At 45.2% G+C, this 17609-nt stretch overlaps 1 protein-coding gene and 1 long non-coding RNA gene across 2 annotated transcripts; both read right to left on the bottom strand.

Annotated features, from left to right (window-relative positions):
* Nucleotides 1-1553: 1553 nt before the first annotated feature.
* Nucleotides 1554-8379, bottom strand: CCDC166 (coiled-coil domain containing 166). Its single transcript, XM_030476573.1, has 2 exons — nucleotides 7419-8379; nucleotides 1554-2851 (listed from the first exon to the last, which is right to left on the bottom strand). The coding sequence occupies exon 2, from the start codon at nucleotides 2817-2819 to the stop codon at nucleotides 1887-1889; it is 933 nt and encodes a 310-aa protein (XP_030332433.1). The 5' UTR covers nucleotides 2820-2851; nucleotides 7419-8379; the 3' UTR covers nucleotides 1554-1886.
* Nucleotides 8380-11390: 3011 nt separating this feature from the next.
* Nucleotides 11391-15641, bottom strand: LOC115603991. The gene is made up of 2 exons (XR_003990093.1): nucleotides 15521-15641; nucleotides 11391-11759 (listed from the first exon to the last, which is right to left on the bottom strand). It is a non-coding gene; the product is annotated as an uncharacterized LOC115603991 (long non-coding RNA).
* Between the last annotated feature and the right edge of the window lie 1968 nt (nucleotides 15642-17609).

Genomic DNA, 17609 nt, shown 5'->3' with positions numbered 1-17609 from the left:
ATAGAGCAGGTGGTTGTGCTAGTGTCCAGAGGGACCCTGTCAGGCTGGAGAAAGGGACCAAGAGGAACTTGGTGAATTTCGTCACTCAAAAATGCCAAGACCAGCACGTGGGGAGGAATAATCCCATGCAGCAGTACAGGCTGGTAGCTATTGGGCTCGAAGACAGCTTGGTAGGAAAGGACCTGGAGGTCCTGGTGGACACCACGTTGATCACAAGCCAGCAAATGTGCTCTTGCAGCAAAGGCAGCAAATATCGTCCTGGGCTGCACGAGGAATAGTCAGTGAGCTGTGTGAGGGAGGCGACCCTGCCATTTTACTCAGCACTGAGACACCACACCTAGAGTATCTTGCATGGTTCTGGGCTCCCCAGTATGAGACAGACATGGACATATGAGATTGTGTCCAGCAAAAGGACACAAAGATGATTAAGGTTTAGAGCATCTGTGATACGGGAGGAGGCTGAGAGCTGGGATTGTTTAGCCTGAGGAAGGTTCAGGGGATCTTAGAAATGCGTTTAAATATCAGGCAGAGGAGGGAGGAAGACAGAGCCAGGCTGTTCTGAAATTGAAATTTGTGATGGAATTTCAATTCCACCTAAGATTTTTTTTTTTTTTTTTCCCTTGTGTGGCAAAACATTGGAACAGACTGCACAGAGAGGATGCGGAGACCTTTCAGAGACTAAAAAGCACTGTAAGTGGCCCTGCTCTGGTTGATCCTACTTTGAATTCTCTTCCAATTGAAACAAAGGTCTGCTTCTATATAAAATAGCCCACCGTGAATGTTAAAACTTGGAGTAAGAGTGACCTCTGGTGTCACTGTCGATGAGGTAACTGAAACCCAGAAATGTGTGGGAGAGGATGGAAACTATTTCATTATTGCCAAAGAGAGGTAGCTGCTTGGCTGGAGAAGAAAGAGTTAAAGAGGAAGCAAAGTACACTGTGTGATTAAGCAGAGCAACCCAGCTGGACAGGAGTAGGAGAACAGAAAGACGAGGAACTGGTTATTCTGGGGCTGTTTGTGAAACGACAAAGAATGTTGAAAAAAACAAAACTGTAAACCAGGAACTAAACATGATGTGATAAAATAGTTTGGCATAAGAGTTAGAGCAATAGGCTAAAGATAGCTTTGCTAGAATGGTATAAAAGCTAGAGCAATAGGCAATAAAGTGACTCGCTGCATGAAGATGCTCTGGGTCCGTGCCTTACATACACCACAGAAATGTTCAACTTGGAAAGAGAATGTAGCTGCAGTCTGTTACAAACAACTCTTCACTTCTTGCTTCTCAAGTGAAACACTAAAGCAAGAAAAGAATGAGGTAAAAATTGATATGCATATATTAAATGAAGGTATTTTATTGATAGTTATGAGCAAGGGTCAAATACCTCAACTGCTTATATTGTGTATATGATTTGGTTCCTTTACTTGGTTTTATCTATTTTCTCTCCTTTGGAGACTAGCAGAAGGTAAAATAAATCTTTGCCATGTAGAAGATTTGGGAGAATTAATGTTGCTGAGAGTAAGAGCTGGCCTACACTGGGTACTCTGGTATTGACAGATGAAGTTTGCCTCACTATGTCTAAGAATATAACTTGCCCATGGAAAATTATTAATTAATGAAACATAAAAGTCTGATTTCAAAGAGAAAATGTCATTGTTTATTCTGTGACTTGAAGGGATTGCAGTTTCAAATGTCTCAATATGGATGTCATGAAAGTTAGAGCTGATGTTACTTTTAAGATCTGTTGTCTGGATCACATGCTGAGCATGAACTGTGTCAATCCTTTCATCCTCCTACAGAACATTTTCTTCTCTATAATCTGTTACTTAGCTAATGATGGCAGCAGCTGGAAGTCCAGTAATGTCTGCTGACATTGGCATGAGTGAGGTTAATGGTCACATATGAATGGGCTGTGAGACCTGTAGGTTTCACCAGTTGTGTTGTGCACCTCATGCTGGTGTAAACAGTGGCGCGTGTGTGCCATGTCCTGAATGTACTGGTTCTCCCGAAGAAGCTGCTCTTGCTGCTCTCTCAGTTGAGCTTTGGTTTCTTTAAGGATTTTTGAATATTGGATGAGTCTGAGCAATTCCTGCCGCAGATGCCAATTCTCTGCTTTTACTTGTTTGATATGCTGAATTAGAGATTGTATTGCTGCTTCTTCTGCTCTCTTGGTGAGAACCTGGATCTTCTGATGAAAGTCCATCTTACAGTCAGCCTTGGCCCGCAGAAATCTGCTCTTGATTTTGTGCATTTCGTCTGAATGCTGTATCTTTGTGACCAACAGTTCCTTCTCCAGCTCTTTAATCTTTTTTATCTGTTCCTTCCGATAAGATGGGTCATTGAAAGGCTTCAGGTCTTCAACCTCCTTGCTCAGAAGAGAGTACTTTGACTCCATGTTCATCAGATCACTCCTTACATCCTTTTCTTTTTCTGTGTACTGTGAGATGAGCTTCTCTTTCTGCATCCCAACTTCAGACAGATCAGCGTGATTCTGGTCATTTAATGTTATTATCAGATCGTGGCACTTCTGGCTGTGTTTTTTTATGTAAGAGAGGTAAGTGTTGCCCTCTTCCTGGTTCTGTTGGGCTTCCTTTTCTAGGAATTTATTTTCCTGCAGGAAATACTCCATCATTCCCATGTATGTGTTCATATGTTCAGTAACAACCTTGTATTCCTTCTGCAAGTATGATTTTCTCTCTTGGGCAAGTATTTCCATGTCACTTGCTCCTCTGGATGTATCTCCATTCTTGGTTGTTATTTCTTGCTTATTTTTCCCAGCACGTGTGGTGTCTTGTTTCATCTGCTTTGTCTTGGATGCCATAGTCCACACTGGGAGTATCAAACTCTGCCAAACTGTAACAGAATGAAAAATGACGAATTCTAACCTAACATTTATGCCACATGTATGAGTGTTGCTTTTTTCCCCCCACCATGTCCTCTTATGTTTTCATGTTTTCAATGATTATACTGGCAGCTAGAATGTTTGGCCTAAATGTTTCGTGTCTGGCCTGTGTTGTGAGTTGAAACACACGTGCACAAATGCGTATTTTAATTTTTATATTCCTAGTTAACTGAGAAGTAGTTCTGCTAATCTAAAAATACACATCTTTTCAAGATTTCTTTTTTGTTGTATAATGTTGTGTTATTGCTATAGTTTGGAGTACAACATCAAATTCCACTGGCCAATTGTTGTACTGTCTTTCTGTAGGCAGTAGACCTTTGTCCTTAAAACTTCAGCAGCAAGTTAAGAACTGAAATGCTAACAGAGACATGCCCAAAACTTACAAATTCATAAAGAAAATTCTAAAACATAACTGCTAAGTCATCGTGCTGGACTGGAAGCTACCCATAGAAAATGTTATGGACAGCAGTACAGATTAAGCCCCGTTCTTCCATCAAAGCTACATCCTGCAGTTGTATTTGAAGAGACAGCTAAATCCTTTTCCTGGATTTAGAAAGTTCAGTCAGTATTTTCTTATGAAATGAGAGCAGAAAAGGAAGCGTTGCAACCAGTTTTAATCTGGGCATTCAGTAATCAAGCAAGGTACTCACTCATTTTGGAGACTGACCATGTTTTTATCCCTCCACTGCCTGAGGTAACATAAACTGATACCTTCTTGGACATCATCTTAAACTATAACATCATTTGAGATATGACACAGATAACTAAATATCTATGAATATAGAAAGAGTGAAAGAATGACCATAAAGGCAATAATGGCTAAAGAACATCCTCCTAGATCCGGCCATGGAAAGTGTGCCATGGATTTTGATGGAATGTTGAACATGCCATGAGGATGTGCCCAGTTGTCTAGGACTGGATTCTTCTCTCAGAGATGATGGGTGGGAGATAAGTACAGAGCATTAAGGGCTGAACATGACTTCAACATCTCTTTTTCTGTGTTCTATTTTGGTTTCGTTATAGGTAAGTAGCCTGAAATCTGCTTTAGTGTTTTAGTCAAATTAAGGCAAAATGTTTTACTCTATCATGAGAAAGATGTTATGGCTCTGTCAGAGTACATTGGTAACCACGCCTTGGTTTTCTCTGTTGTTGCAAGTTGTCTCTTGCTGTCTGGGTTGTCTCTTGCTGAGAAGTTAACAGTCCTTTAACAAAGACGGTTTGATTAAGGCAGAATGAGAGGCTTCTCTTTCTACCTGTGTCATTTTCTATTTATACTTGTCAAGTTATTCCAAAGCACAATATTATCATAGCTAATCTATTTGTATTTCTGCAGTAGACTATGTATTTTTGGCCTGTGGTAGGTATGTGACAAAGCACTGCATAGCAGATCATATACAATGTTTTATTTTTATAATAAAACTTTATTGTTTTATTTTTAAACTCTCAAGGTTTCAAGGACATTTTGGGTGGGCAGACTGAGTCCAAACTGGGGATAGCAGGAGTGGTTTGCAGTGGGAGCACTATGCCACATTCTTTTGTCCTTGATGGGAAATGCCTTTCTAGCAAGCATCCTGCTTCAGCTCATCTGCATTGGGTACAAATAGGCACCACTTCACACTATGCACATAGGAATTCCTGTCTGATACTGTGTTACTCGCTCACCGCTGATAGGACACATTCACAGAACCATCAAATAGCTAAGGAGATTTCCTAGTCCAGCCCCTTGCTCAGAGCAGGGTTAATCGCAGCAGGTTGCTTAATACTGTGTCCAGTCAGGTTTCGAATATCTCTAAGGACATAGACTCCAAAAGCCTTCCGGGCATCCTGTTCCTTCCGTTTGACCACCGTTACGGTAAAAAAGTTTTTCATCCTCTTCATCCTATCAGCTCCAGTAGAACTGTGTATATCCATTTCGTTTAAATGAAACATTCCCTGACCTGATCCTCCTCCATTAAGGGCAAGTCTTCCTTGCTCCAGACTTTCTCCCTGGCCTCAGGGACCTCGGATTCTGGAAGGTCAGTCTTACCAGTAAAGACCAATGCAAAGAATGCGCTGAGTAGCTCAGCCTTTTTGGCATCCTTTGTCACGCGTCCTCTGCCTCTTTCAGCTAAAAGGCCATGTTTCCCTGGTGGTCTTGCTGCTGCTCATATACCTGTAGAAGCCCTTCTTGTTGCCATTCACATCCCTTCCTGTATTCAATTCCAAATGGGCTTTGGCTTCCTGCATGCTCGGGCAATGTCTTTGTATTCATCCTGGGTTGCATGGATCCTGACACTTGGATGATTCATTTTCACACGTGGGTTTTGTGAAGAGCATCTTGGTGTTTGGTGTATGCCTTCTGCCGTCCTTGTTTGACTTCCTGCTATTGGGACGGACTGTTCTTGATATTGGAGGAGCTCTCCTGCACTTCTCTCAAGGACCACCTCCCATGGGATTCTTCCAAGCAGATCACTGAATAGCTCAAACTCTACTCTCCTGAAGTCCAGGATTGTGATCTTACTATTTGCATTGTTCCCTTTTTTTCAGGATCCTGAATTCCATCATCTTGTGGTTACTGCAAGGCTATGCTCAGCTTCCACATCTCAAACTAGTACTGCCTTGTTTGTAACTATCAGGTCCAGGAGAGGAATAGAACCAAGATGCTAGTAAAATTCGCCAGAGTACGATGCATGGTTAGAGCACAGGCTTGTCTTCCAGAAGGGTCAAACATTACTGCATAATGAATGATGAAGTGCAGCAGCAAGATAGGAGCTGCACATCTGATACTCATGCTTTTTCCTTTAGGTTCAGAATATTGGTTTTGTTGGTCTTGACTGCGTGCACAGGTTCACTGTTAAGTACAGCTAAACACTTCCTGAATTCGAGGAATAAGTTCGAAGATGTTTTGTAACCTTTGTGACATACCAAGTGAAGGTGATGGAATAATGATTGTGCTCTATATAGCACTTTTAAAAATTGATCTTCTGTATATATCAAGTTATTAAAAGATAATACAGCATAGAAAAGGGATGTCTAGTATTTAGCATAATTTCTGTGATATGAATGAGACAGGGAATTGTTGAAATAACAGTAAGTGATAATGTAACGATTTGAATATGTATTCAGGCAGTGTGAGCACTGTGCCTGCAATGCTATATTAAAAATTTGCTGATTTTTTTGAAGTATTCATTTCAGGAGGGGGTTTGGGGTTTTCTTAACATGCAACATTATGTTTTAAAGCTGCTGAGATACCTGCAATTTAAGAGGCACAGTTAAGTCCACAGTAGATACTAAAGGAAGGAAAATGCATCATTAATAGAGAAACTGAACATGAGCTGAGTTCAGTGTGTGCTCACAGCCCAGAAACCGAACATGTCCTGGGCTGCATCAAAAGCAGTGTGACCAGCAGGTCAAAGGAGGTGATCCTGCCCCTCTACTGTGCTCTTGTGAGATGCCACTTGGAGCACTGTGTGCAGTTCTGGTGTCCTCAACATAAGAAGGACATGGAGCTGTTGGAGCAAGTCCAAAGGAGGCCACGAGGATGATTAGGGACTGGAGCACCTCCTAAATGAAGACAGGCTGAGAACATTGGGGCTGTTCAGCTGGAGAAGAAAAGCTGCTTGGAGACCTCATAGCAGCCTTCAAGCATCTGAAGGGGGCTACAAGGATGCTGGAGAGGGACTCTTCATCAGGGATTGTAGCGAGAGGACAAGGGGTGATGGGTTTTAAACTGAAACAGGGGAAGTTCAGGTGAGATATAAGGAAGATGTTCTCTGAGGGTGGTGAGGCCCTGGCAGAGGTTGCCCAAAGAAGTGGTAAATGCCCATCCCTGGCAGTGTTCAAGGCCAGGCTGGACAGAGCCTTGGGCAACATGGTCTAGTGGGAGGTGTCCCTGTCCATGGCAAGGGGTTGGAACGGTATGATCTTAAGGTCCTTTCCAAACCTAACTATTCTATGATTCTATATGATTCTATTAGTGATTCTTGCAGATATAATAGGAAAATAGAGGGGTAACCAGTACCTTGTGTGCTGAATTTCTAAACTAATTCAAAAGAGGAACAGTGCTATCAAGGATTTAGAACTGGAGAGAAGTCTGGTAAGTCTAACGGTTTTAGTGAACGTGAAAGTTACTGTACTGTAATACAACTGGTGACCCTTTTTAAAGAAAAATATGCAAAATTCAGAGATGTAAGTGAACAAAATAGAAGAAATATACTAAAATCGCCTGTCACAGTAATAGCAGAACAGGTTACAAGTTGGGAATGTGGCAGCTGCATCAGAAGTAGGGCAGGTATAGGGAGACATAAGAATCTGTATAGAAATCAGTGCAGTTGTTTTGGGAAACAGACTTGAAGACCTAGAAAGGTCACAACAGGAAAAAGTAGAACTGAGTTAATACTGATTGTGTGATTTTAGGGGAAAGGCAGTTGTAGAGCTTTATGAATGCTAGAGAAATTCCTACATCTGCATGGGAAAGCCAGGCCTTGCTGCAGTTGGTATTATACAGAATGCAGTGGGTGTTTTAAAGAAAGCACTGACCTTTCCTGCTCCTGTCGTCTTCATGGATTTTCCAGGTAGCTTCTTGTGGCTTGCTGTTCCTGGTCTATTGGACAGCATTTGCTGATTGCCAGGCTGTGCTCTCTAAGGAAACCTGCTGTTTGTAAGCTGTGCGTGTCCATGGCGATGAAACATGCCGAGTCACAAAAGAAGTTCTGCAGTGAGATTCTCAGAGTTGTTTCAGTTCCCAGCTCGGTTGCGGGGCCTGACTGTGACATTTGTTACGGGCATCAGGGTCTTGGTTTCAGCTGGGATAGCCAACCAGTTAAGCAGAAACGCAAAGGCAGTTTGGCTTCTAAGATTAAAATTCATAGTGGCCAATATATTAATGAGGAAACAGCCTCAGCTCGCTGCTGAAGGAAAAGGTATGACTAAAGATACAGTCCTCTTTGGGAATTAGGTACCAGTATCTACTGGAGCATTTCTGGTTTGTATATTTGGGTTTTCTTTCCAACAGTTTGGCAAGCAGCCTCAGGTCCCACAAAGTGAAGAAGGGGTGCATGTATATGGGGATGTTTGTGACATCTGAAAGGCAGATGCTAGAAAAAGAGTTTTGCAAATGCAGTCCTTATTTATGGAGGAGTTTCTTCTTTTGGAAAGGAAATGAGTAATTTGGAAGGCAATTCCTGCATTTTGTAGGGAAAATGAGCTGATCCTGGTACATGAGAAATCTTGTTTCTCTTGGTGTGTAACAGTATAAGCTTGGCCTGTCTGTGGCATAGGGCAATGAATTTCACTGGTTTACTTGTTCATCTAACCTGGCTATTTGTGACTAAAATTCAACTTTCTGGAAAGGCATCTAAACTTAAACACAATAATAATGGAGATGACTTCCTTTGCTTGTTTATTGCAGTGGTTGATTGGTTTGCACAAAAACATCTGAAAGTGAAATTTTTCTTTTCTAATTTCAGTTTTATAGCTTCAGATGTTACTGATTTGTAGGTGTTTTCCTGACAGATTAGAGCACCCTTGTATGTAGTTTATGCAGCAAGAGTTTGGTGGGGGGCGGGGCTGCAGGGTTGGCTTCTGTGAGAAGACACCAGATGCTGGCCCCATGTTCTATGGAACCAAATGGATCCGAGGACCCACCGCTGGCCAAGCCGGAGCCCGGCAGCAATGGTGGTAGTGCCTCTGTGATGGCATATTTAAGAAAAGGTAAAGATGCTGTGCAACAGCACAAGAAAGAAGGGAATGAGAATGTGTGAGAAACAGCTCTTCAAACAGCAAGGTCAGGGAGGAAGCAGGCAGGAGGTGCTCCAAGCAGGCTGTCTCCCTGCAGCCCATGGAGTTCCATGGTAGAGCAGATATCCCCCTGCACCCAGGGAGGACCCCCACACCAAAGAAGGGGGATGCCTGAAGGAGGCTGTGACCCTGTGGGAAGACCGCACTGCAGAAGGCTCCCGGAAGAACTGGTGGAGAGAAGAGCCCACAAGGAAGCAGGTTTCCTGCATGACTTGTGACCTCGAGGGGCACCCGCACAGGTATGGCCCACTCCTGAAGGATGCACCCTATGGAAAGGACCCACGCTGGAAGTTTCCATCCGGGAGGGGCAGCGCCAAAGAGGAGCGGTAGGACCTGATTGAAGCTTGTGGCGCCTCCTGAGTCTGGTGTGTGAAGGGAAGGTCAGACCTGACTGAAACCCCTGCGTTGATTCGACCACGGCCGGCCCCATCCTATAGAAAGCGTCCTAGAGAATCCTGCCCAAATTGCTCCCAAGCCCACCCAAAGTGCCCCAAACATGCCCAAATTGCCCACATCCTGCTCAAATTGCCCCAAAGCCCACCTGAAATGCCCCCAAACCAGCCCAAATTACACCAAACTCAGGCAAAACCAGCTTGAATTGCCCCAAAATAGCAAAAAAACAACTCAAACTGCCCCCAAACTGCCCTGAATGGCCTTAAAAGCAGACAGAAATGTCCCAAGCCCACCCCAAGCACCCCCAAACCTGCCCAAATTGCCCCAGAAAGTCCCAAAATTCCCCAAGGCAGCTGAAAGTGTCCCAGAATAGCCCGAACCAGCCTGAAATGCCCCAAACTGCCCCCAAAACCCACCCAAATTGCCCCAGATCAGCTCAAATGACCCCCAAAGTGGCTTTAACCGTCCTAAACCAGCCCCCAAAGAGTCCAAAACTCCCCCAAATGCCCCACAAGTCCCCACAGCACCTCAAAATTCACCCCAAATGCCCCCAGACGGCTGGGATTACCCCCAGTTGTGCACAAATAGCCCAAATTGCCTCCAAACCAGCTCAAACCCTTCCAGAAATGCCCCCAAAGCACCTTCAAATGCCCCAAATTACACTTAAGCCACCAGAACCCAAAGGACAAACATCCAGGCCCTGCTCCTAAGCCTCAGGTGCCAGCAGGACAGAGAGCTGGTGCTGTGCCTCACCTACACACGGTGTCTTCCGGAACAGTGCCACCCACATGGCAATCCACCCTTGCTTAGCCACGTAAAAGTCCACCTGCGTCAAGCCTCTCTGGGCAGCACGCTCAGGCAACCCAGAAACCAGGTCCCTAAGGGCAAACCTCCAGACCCTGTACCTAAATCTAGTGTGTTAGGAGAAAAACAAATAGCTGGGTATGTCCTGCACATGGTGCCCTCCAGAACAGTGCCACAAATACGTATATCATCACTTAGTTACCCACCTAAAGCTCCATCTGTGTAAAGCCTCACTGGATAGCACTCCCTGCTGACCCACAAACCAGCTGCCAAAGTGCAAATGTCCAGACCCTGATGCTAAGCCTAAGGTGCCAGCAGGACAGAAAGCTGGTGCTAGGTATCAGGTACATATGGTGGTCTCCGCAACAGTGCCACCAACGTCTCAATCCACCCATGCTTAGCCATGTAAAACTCCATCTGTAGATGACCTCGCAGGGCAGTGCTCTCAGACGCCCAATGAACCAGCACCCCAAGTGAAAATGTCCAGACCCTGTACCTAAACGTAATGTGTTAGGACAAAACCAAACACATAGGCAAGTTCTACACAGGGTGCCCTCCAGAACAGTGCTACCAACATGGATATCCTCACTTACTTACCCACCTAAAACTCCATCTCTGTAAAGCCTCACTGGACAACCCTCTCTGGTGACCATGACGCCAGCTCCCTAAGTGCAAATGTCCAGACTCTGCTCCTAAGCCTAATGTGTGAGGACAGAAACCAGGAGCTGGGCATGTCCTACACTTGATGCCTTCTGGAATAGTGCCACCAATATGGATATCCTCACTTACTTACCCACCTAAAACTCCATCTGTGTAAAGCCTCACTGGACAGCACTCTGCGGTGACCAACAAACCAGCTCCCTACGTGCAAATGTCCGGACGCTGCTCCTAAGCCTAATGTGTTAGGACAGAAATGATGATTTGGGCATTTCCTACACATAGTGCCCTCTGGAATAATGCCACCAATATGGATATCCTCACTTACTTACCCACCTAAAACTCCATCTGTGTAAAGCCTCACTGGACAGCACTCTGTGGTGACCAACAGACCAGCTCCCTAAGTGCAAACTTCAACTGAAGCAGAATGTTCAGCCATGGCATCTGCTTAGAGTACTCCACATCTAGTGCTCATCACTAACTAGGAGATTGCTCTGTGGGTTGCTCCGTGCCTTGCCACCACCCCAAACAGAGCTGCTTCAGTTCGAGGGGACTGTAATGTGTTCACACATAAGGTATGGCCAGTGAGGGGTAATTTGAGGCTCGCTTAATGCAAAGGGGTTGATTTGGGGTTGCATGGACCTGACAGATCAGGCAGTCCCACCATTCTCTCATGTACTCTCTTGAACATGGTGTTGTTTCCACATCCAGCCTATGGTGCTGCAGTTAATCTAATTGGTCCATCTCTGCCTGTTTTATTGTCATTATACCAGTCCAGATGCTACGTTATTCCCCCCATCCCAATTGTGACATCCACAAATGGAACCAATGCCAAAAAAACAGCTGCTCGGCCAGAAAATCATTTCACTTTATTCACCTTGTTATTATTTTTCACCCCATATGCTCACAATTCTATAGATTTCCCTTTTGCTGATTAATAGGCAGAGGGACGGGGTGGGGGGAATAATTCTGGAGTTTTGGCTTCCATATGCTTTCCCCCCTTTTTTTAGCACTGCACAGATGTGTCACACGTCAGGGTCTCTTGACAAAAGCGGCCTTTTTCTGCTGGGGAAAAGCTGCTGGGAAGGAAATTTTCCTCAGAGCTCTAATCCCAGATTTCTTCAGGTTTCCCACAGCTCTTCCTGTGCTAGAGCACAGGAGAGAGCGTGTCCTCCGGGCTATCCCAGCGCACTGGTCTGCCTCGAGCAGTTACCCAGCCTTGCACATCTACAAAAATGGCACAATAATGGAAATAGCCATTAACAGGAGGAAATAACTTGCAGTAACTTCAAAAGTAAATGTCCCATAAGGTTGAAGGAACCCACAATTAAAGCCAAAATGTGGCGTTAGACCTAGAGGAGGATGTAACTCTGCTGAAACACTATGGGCAAACCACATGTAGACTCCCCTGAAGGCACAAAACCTCAAGTGCCAGGGATTGCAGGCTATTAGGGCCTGGACACAGGGCAAGGAGAAAGGAGGTACCTTCGGCCATCACCTCAAAGAGGCATCCAGTCAAAACAGCACAAGCCCAAGACTCAGCACCGGGATATGTGGCTATTTTTTGGCTCCCTGTGCTTCTTTCCTCCCTGGACCTCAGTTGATTCATGTGAAAAATGGGGATAATAATAGCCATCTAACAGTGGCAATCTTGGAAATATTAGCTCTGCTCAAGCAGGTGAGGAGAGGACTGGGGCTGCCTCTGCCTCTGCCTCAGGGCAGAAAGTTGGTGCTGGGAATCACCTCCACACGGTGAGCTCTGCTATGGTGCCAGCATCATGGCAATCCACCCTCGCTCTGCCACCTAAAACTCCACCTGCACTTGGGTGTCCTGGAGCACAGCTTCTGAGTGCAAATGTCCAGCCTCTTTTCCGAAGCCCATAGTGCCAGGACAGGAAGCTTTTGCTGAGCATCACCTACACAGGAAGACCTCTGGAATGGTGTCCCGAACATGGCAATGAGCCCTTGCTTTACCACCTAATACACAATCTTTGTACTGCCACTCTGCTGAGTGCTCTTTTGTGTGCAGAAACATGGTTTCAGAATGCAAATGTCCAGCCTCTATTCCCAAGCTCATAGTGTCAGGACAGAATGCTGGTGCTGAGCATCACCTACACAGGGAGACCACCACAACAGTGACACCAACATGGCAATCCACCCTTGCCTTGCCACCTGAAACTCCATCTGCGTATTTCCCCTCTGCTCAGTGCACTTGGGTGTCCCGGAACACGGTTCACAGAGTGCAAACGCCCAGCTCCTTTTCCCACGCCCATGGTGCTAGGACTGAAAGCTGGTCCTGGTCATGACCGGCACATGGAGACCTCCAGAACGGTGCCACTAACATGTGAATGCACCCTTGTTTGCCACCTAAACCACCATCTGCATACTGCCCCTCTGCTGAATGCACTTGGGAATCCTGGAGCACGGCTCCGGAGTGCAAATGTCCAGAACCTGCTTCCAGACCCAACATGTCAGGACAGAAAGTTGGTGCTGGGCAGCACCTACACATGGAGACGTTTGGAACAGTGCCACCAACATGGCAATCCACCCTTCCTTTGCCACCTTAAACACCGTCTGCGTACTTCCCCTCTGCTCAGTGCACTCTGGTGTCCTAGAGTACAGCTACAGAGTGCAAATGTCCAGCCGCTGTTCCCAAACCCATAGTGCCAGGACAGAAAGCTATTGCTGACCATCACCTACAGATGGAGGCCTCCAGATTGATGCCACCAACATGGCAATGTGCCCTTGTTTGCCACTTAAAACACCATCTGCATACTGCGTCTGCATGAGCACACGAGAAGGCTGAATTTAGAGGTCCAGAGCTCCCTAAATGGTCGGTGGGAGCTGGCTACCATAGCCTTTTAATGCTGTTTTACACTTCCCACACTCAAAGACTATCGAGAGGTAATCAAGTGCTGAGATTTTAAACACCCCTAATAAGAATCTCTTACCAAAAATAGGAGAATCTATATGCAAAACACCAATGTGCTACAAATGCAAAGTCACAGAGCAAACTAAATGAGTAAAAAGCAGCTCAGATTGCTGTTAAGCAGCGTCCTGGGTGCTAGTTAGTGAAGTGACACTTTATCATCTTTAATACACTTCTAAAATGCGCCTGGCTGAAGTCCCTGCTAAACTAAATGGGCTCATCGCCCTGCAACGAAGTAGATAGCTGGAATGGCTACAAAACTACCCTGCTTCTCTGCCCCAGCTCAGCTTGTCACCAGTGAATTCTTCCACCTGCTTTTTTCTTTCCCATATTAATGCCTTCCACCATAATAAGGGCTCCTGCCCACTGCCAAAACTCAATCTTCACTCTTTAATGACCTCAGTTGTCATGCAAGCATGTGCATCTCCCCCCAGGACCGCAGCCCCGTCGCTCTGTCAGAAGGTCACGTTTACAATTTGGTCTTTCATTATTACTTTTGAAGATTCAATTGCTTCCATTTCCTGGGAAACAGCCTGGGAACTCCCACAGCCCAGAAGATACATTCGTACATTCCATCAATGTATTTTAGAGTTACAGACACCTCAACCCCAGCTGACTCTTCCTCTCCACACCACCTCACCGCATCATCCATCCATTTCCATCACCTGCCACTTGGTGATTCCTTTTAATCTCTGCAAAACTGATTATGGCATTTGAATATTGCTGTAAAATTTCAAGTGGTGGGAGGAATTTTAAGGTTTTTTAAGTTCTTTTCTCTTTTTGAAGAGTGGGGGAAGAACAAGAAAGTGGTACTTTCCTTCCCCAGTGCATCCATGCATTTGTCTGTTCTAAACCGCATTGTTTTCAATTTCACAGCTTGACTACTCCAGAGAGGTATATTCCTTCCTATTACATTCTATTTCTCCCTCATGATGTGTCTCCAATCCTGACATGCTCAGTAAAATCCAATGTTAAGTAAGTCATTTAAACAGTTTAGGAAAGAGCATAATCCTTCATGTTTCGTTATACTGTGTGTTCTGTGGAAACAGTATTACACAAACTGCTAGAACTATAATAGAGGAAGCCTCAAAAAAATACACCATCAAACCCAAAGCAACACAACAATCTGCCATCAAAAAAACCCAAACATTCCTCAGCTTGTTTGCAACAACTTGAACAGGAGATATTATCAGCCTGTTTCTTGCTCATTAGTAATCACTCCATCCATTTGCCTCCTCCCAACTCAGCCTCCAACTGACCAGGACAAAACGTGTCTGACCAATGCAACCCTTACAACCTGCAGTGGCCACTCCTCTGCATTTCCAGTTTAGAGAGAAATCATTGCAAGGCAGACCGGACATTTCTGGACATCACTTGCAAATCCCAGCACAAAGCTTGACCAGAACAAATGGATGAACTGCTAGGAAAGGGAAGGTAGATAGGTGCCACACTTCAAATCACGGTGTTACCAGCTCCATCAAGAGCTAGAAATACTTTTCCTAGGCTAACAGAAACCTGTCTTTTAACCAAAGAGAGCAATGAAACTTCCTTCAGAACAAACTTGAAGAATTCAAAGTTATTTCAAAGTTACTAAGCACCTATCTCACTTTCTTCAGCTCATGCAACTACATGACTACTTCTTTCTTGTTTTCCTTCCATCACAAGCATTCAAATCCCAATAAACATTAGCGAAGCCCCTTACATCTCCCATCAGATTCCCAATATGCTGGCATGTTTCTTCAGAAGCCTTTCCAGTGAAAAAAATGGCGCCAAACTAATAATACTTGTTATTTAGACAAAGCCATCCTTGCTTGGGATCTCTTCTAAACAGACTTCAGCAGGAGCATAAGGAACATCATCTTTTCCAGATATATTTGAGTCTGATATAAACATAGGTATTTTCTACAGAAAAACATGCTTCAGATTTCTCATCAGTATTGATATACAAAGCTAACCCAAAATTTCTCAGTTGCTTCTGGGTAATACATGATGGTAGCTTGGAAATAAAGCAGTTTTACAGGTAATGTATGATGTATAAAAACACATAAATATTACTTACTGTCAGAAGATCAAGTTTCTGGTACGTAGGGAGAAGATGGAAGGTATTCCAGCAGTCTTCTCTTGATTTCCTCTAGTCTTGCTCTGGATGATCACATGCAGACAAGAGCAGCAACAAGGCTGAGGAAAAACAAATAAGAATTGACAACATTAGACCAGTAAAAGCATTTTACTGGGGGAAGAGCTGTTTTGGTAGGAGACTTGCCAGGCTGGTCAAGAAAGCTTTAAGCTAGATATGTTGGGGGAGGGAAGCATTGATCCATCCCAACACTCACGGTCAGTTGCTAGCACCTGTAATAAGTGCTTGGAGCAATGTAGAGATGTTTCAGCTGCTCCAGCCATTGAGTCGGCTTCATTTGGAGCTCAGCTAAGGTGCCTCTATACGAATGCCCGTAGTATGGGGAACAAGCGAGAGGAATTAGAGATGTGTGCAAGGCTACGGGGATATGATGTCATTGGTATCACAGAAACATGGTGGCATGGCTCCTGTGACTGGAGTGTTGGAATGGAAGGTTACAGGCTCTTTAGGAAAGACAGGCCAGGCAGACGGGGAGGGGGCGTTGCTATTTATGTCAGTGATAGGCTGGAGAGTATGGAACTCTGTCTGGGGACGGGTGATGAGTTAACAGAGTGTTTGTGGGTCAGGATCAAAGGGAGAACAGCAATGGGGGACATTACGGTGGGGATCTGTTACAGGCCGCCTGATCAGGAGGACTCTGTGGATGAAGCGCTCTACAGACAGATAGGAGCAGCCTCATGCTCGCAGGCCCTGGTCCTCATGGGGGACTTCAACCATCCTGACATCTGTTGGAGGGACGGTACAGCCCGGCAGAAGCAATCCAGGAGGTTCCTCGATTATGTGGAAGACAACTTCCTCTTTCAAGCAGTAGAGAAGCCGACGAGGAGAGGTGCCATGCTGGACCTCGTGCTCACCAACAGGGAGGGACTGGTTGGAAATGTGACGCTCCAGGGCAGCCTTGGCTCTAGTGATCACGAGATGGTTGAGTTTGAGATCCTCAGGACGGTGAGAAGAGCATGCAGCAAGCTCACTGCCCTGGACTTCAAGGAAGCAGACTTTGGCCTCTTCAGGAACCTGCTTAGTAAGGTTCCATGGAATATAGTCCTAGAGGGCAGGGAGGCCCAAGACTGCTGATCAATATTCAAGGATCACCTGCTACATGCTCAGGAGTGTTGCATCCCGAGTAGAAGAACGTGCAGCAGGAGGGCCAGGAGACCTCCATGGATGGACAAGGAGCTGCTAAGGAAACTTAGAGGGAAAAAAGAAGCTTATAGAAGGTGGAAGCAAGGACAGGTGGCCTGGGAAGAATATAGGAGCATTGCCCGGGAAGCTAGGGACCAGGTTAGGGAAGTTAAGGCCTGTGGAGATTAAGGCACGGACTCCGACGATCTGCAGACCAAAGACCTTTATTGCTTTAACAGAGCCTTATTTTACAGTAATAAATGTAAGCAGTTGCCCCCAGGCAACTCCTGATAGGGTTTAGCCTTTTGTTCACACACCCCTGCTATACAGTAATTGGTTAAGGTGTAGCATTTGCCACTCGGCAGCTCCTGATAGGGTATAGCCCTTTGTTCTACAGTAACAGATGTGAGCATTTTGCCACCAGGCAACTCCTGATAGGGTATAAGCCTTTTGTTCACACACCCCTGCTATACGTTGATTGGTTAAGGTGTTACCCACACGCACGCAGTCTCTGTTAGCCAAGTCCCTGCTTTTCTACTGACTATGTCTTTTCACTCAAAGACTTTCTCAAAGTTGCTTTTCTTTTCTCTTCAGAGGCACAGGGCTCTATCATCAAGGTCAAATACTTCTATTCTGTTGCCGTCCAAGTCAGGGCCTCCTGCTACAAAGGCGCAGCTAGAATTAAGTTTGGCAAGGGATGTGAAAGATAACAGGAAAGGATTCTATAGATACGTAGCAAATAAAAGGCAGACTAGGGACAACGTGGGCCCTCTCCAGAAGCATGTTGTACCTTACTTACAGCCACTATTTGCTGTTTTAGTGTTTATCAGCTGGGGTGCCGGGTCGCCACAAAACTTGTTTCTCAAGGCCCAGGATAGTGTTCCGGGCA

This window comes from Strigops habroptila, chromosome 1 (assembly GCF_004027225.2).
Source record: "Strigops habroptila isolate Jane chromosome 1, bStrHab1.2.pri, whole genome shotgun sequence".
Classification (NCBI taxonomy): domain Eukaryota; kingdom Metazoa; phylum Chordata; class Aves; order Psittaciformes; family Psittacidae; genus Strigops; species Strigops habroptila.
The sequence above is the reverse complement of the archived record's forward strand: the minus strand, read 5'-3'. Positions and strand labels throughout refer to the sequence as shown.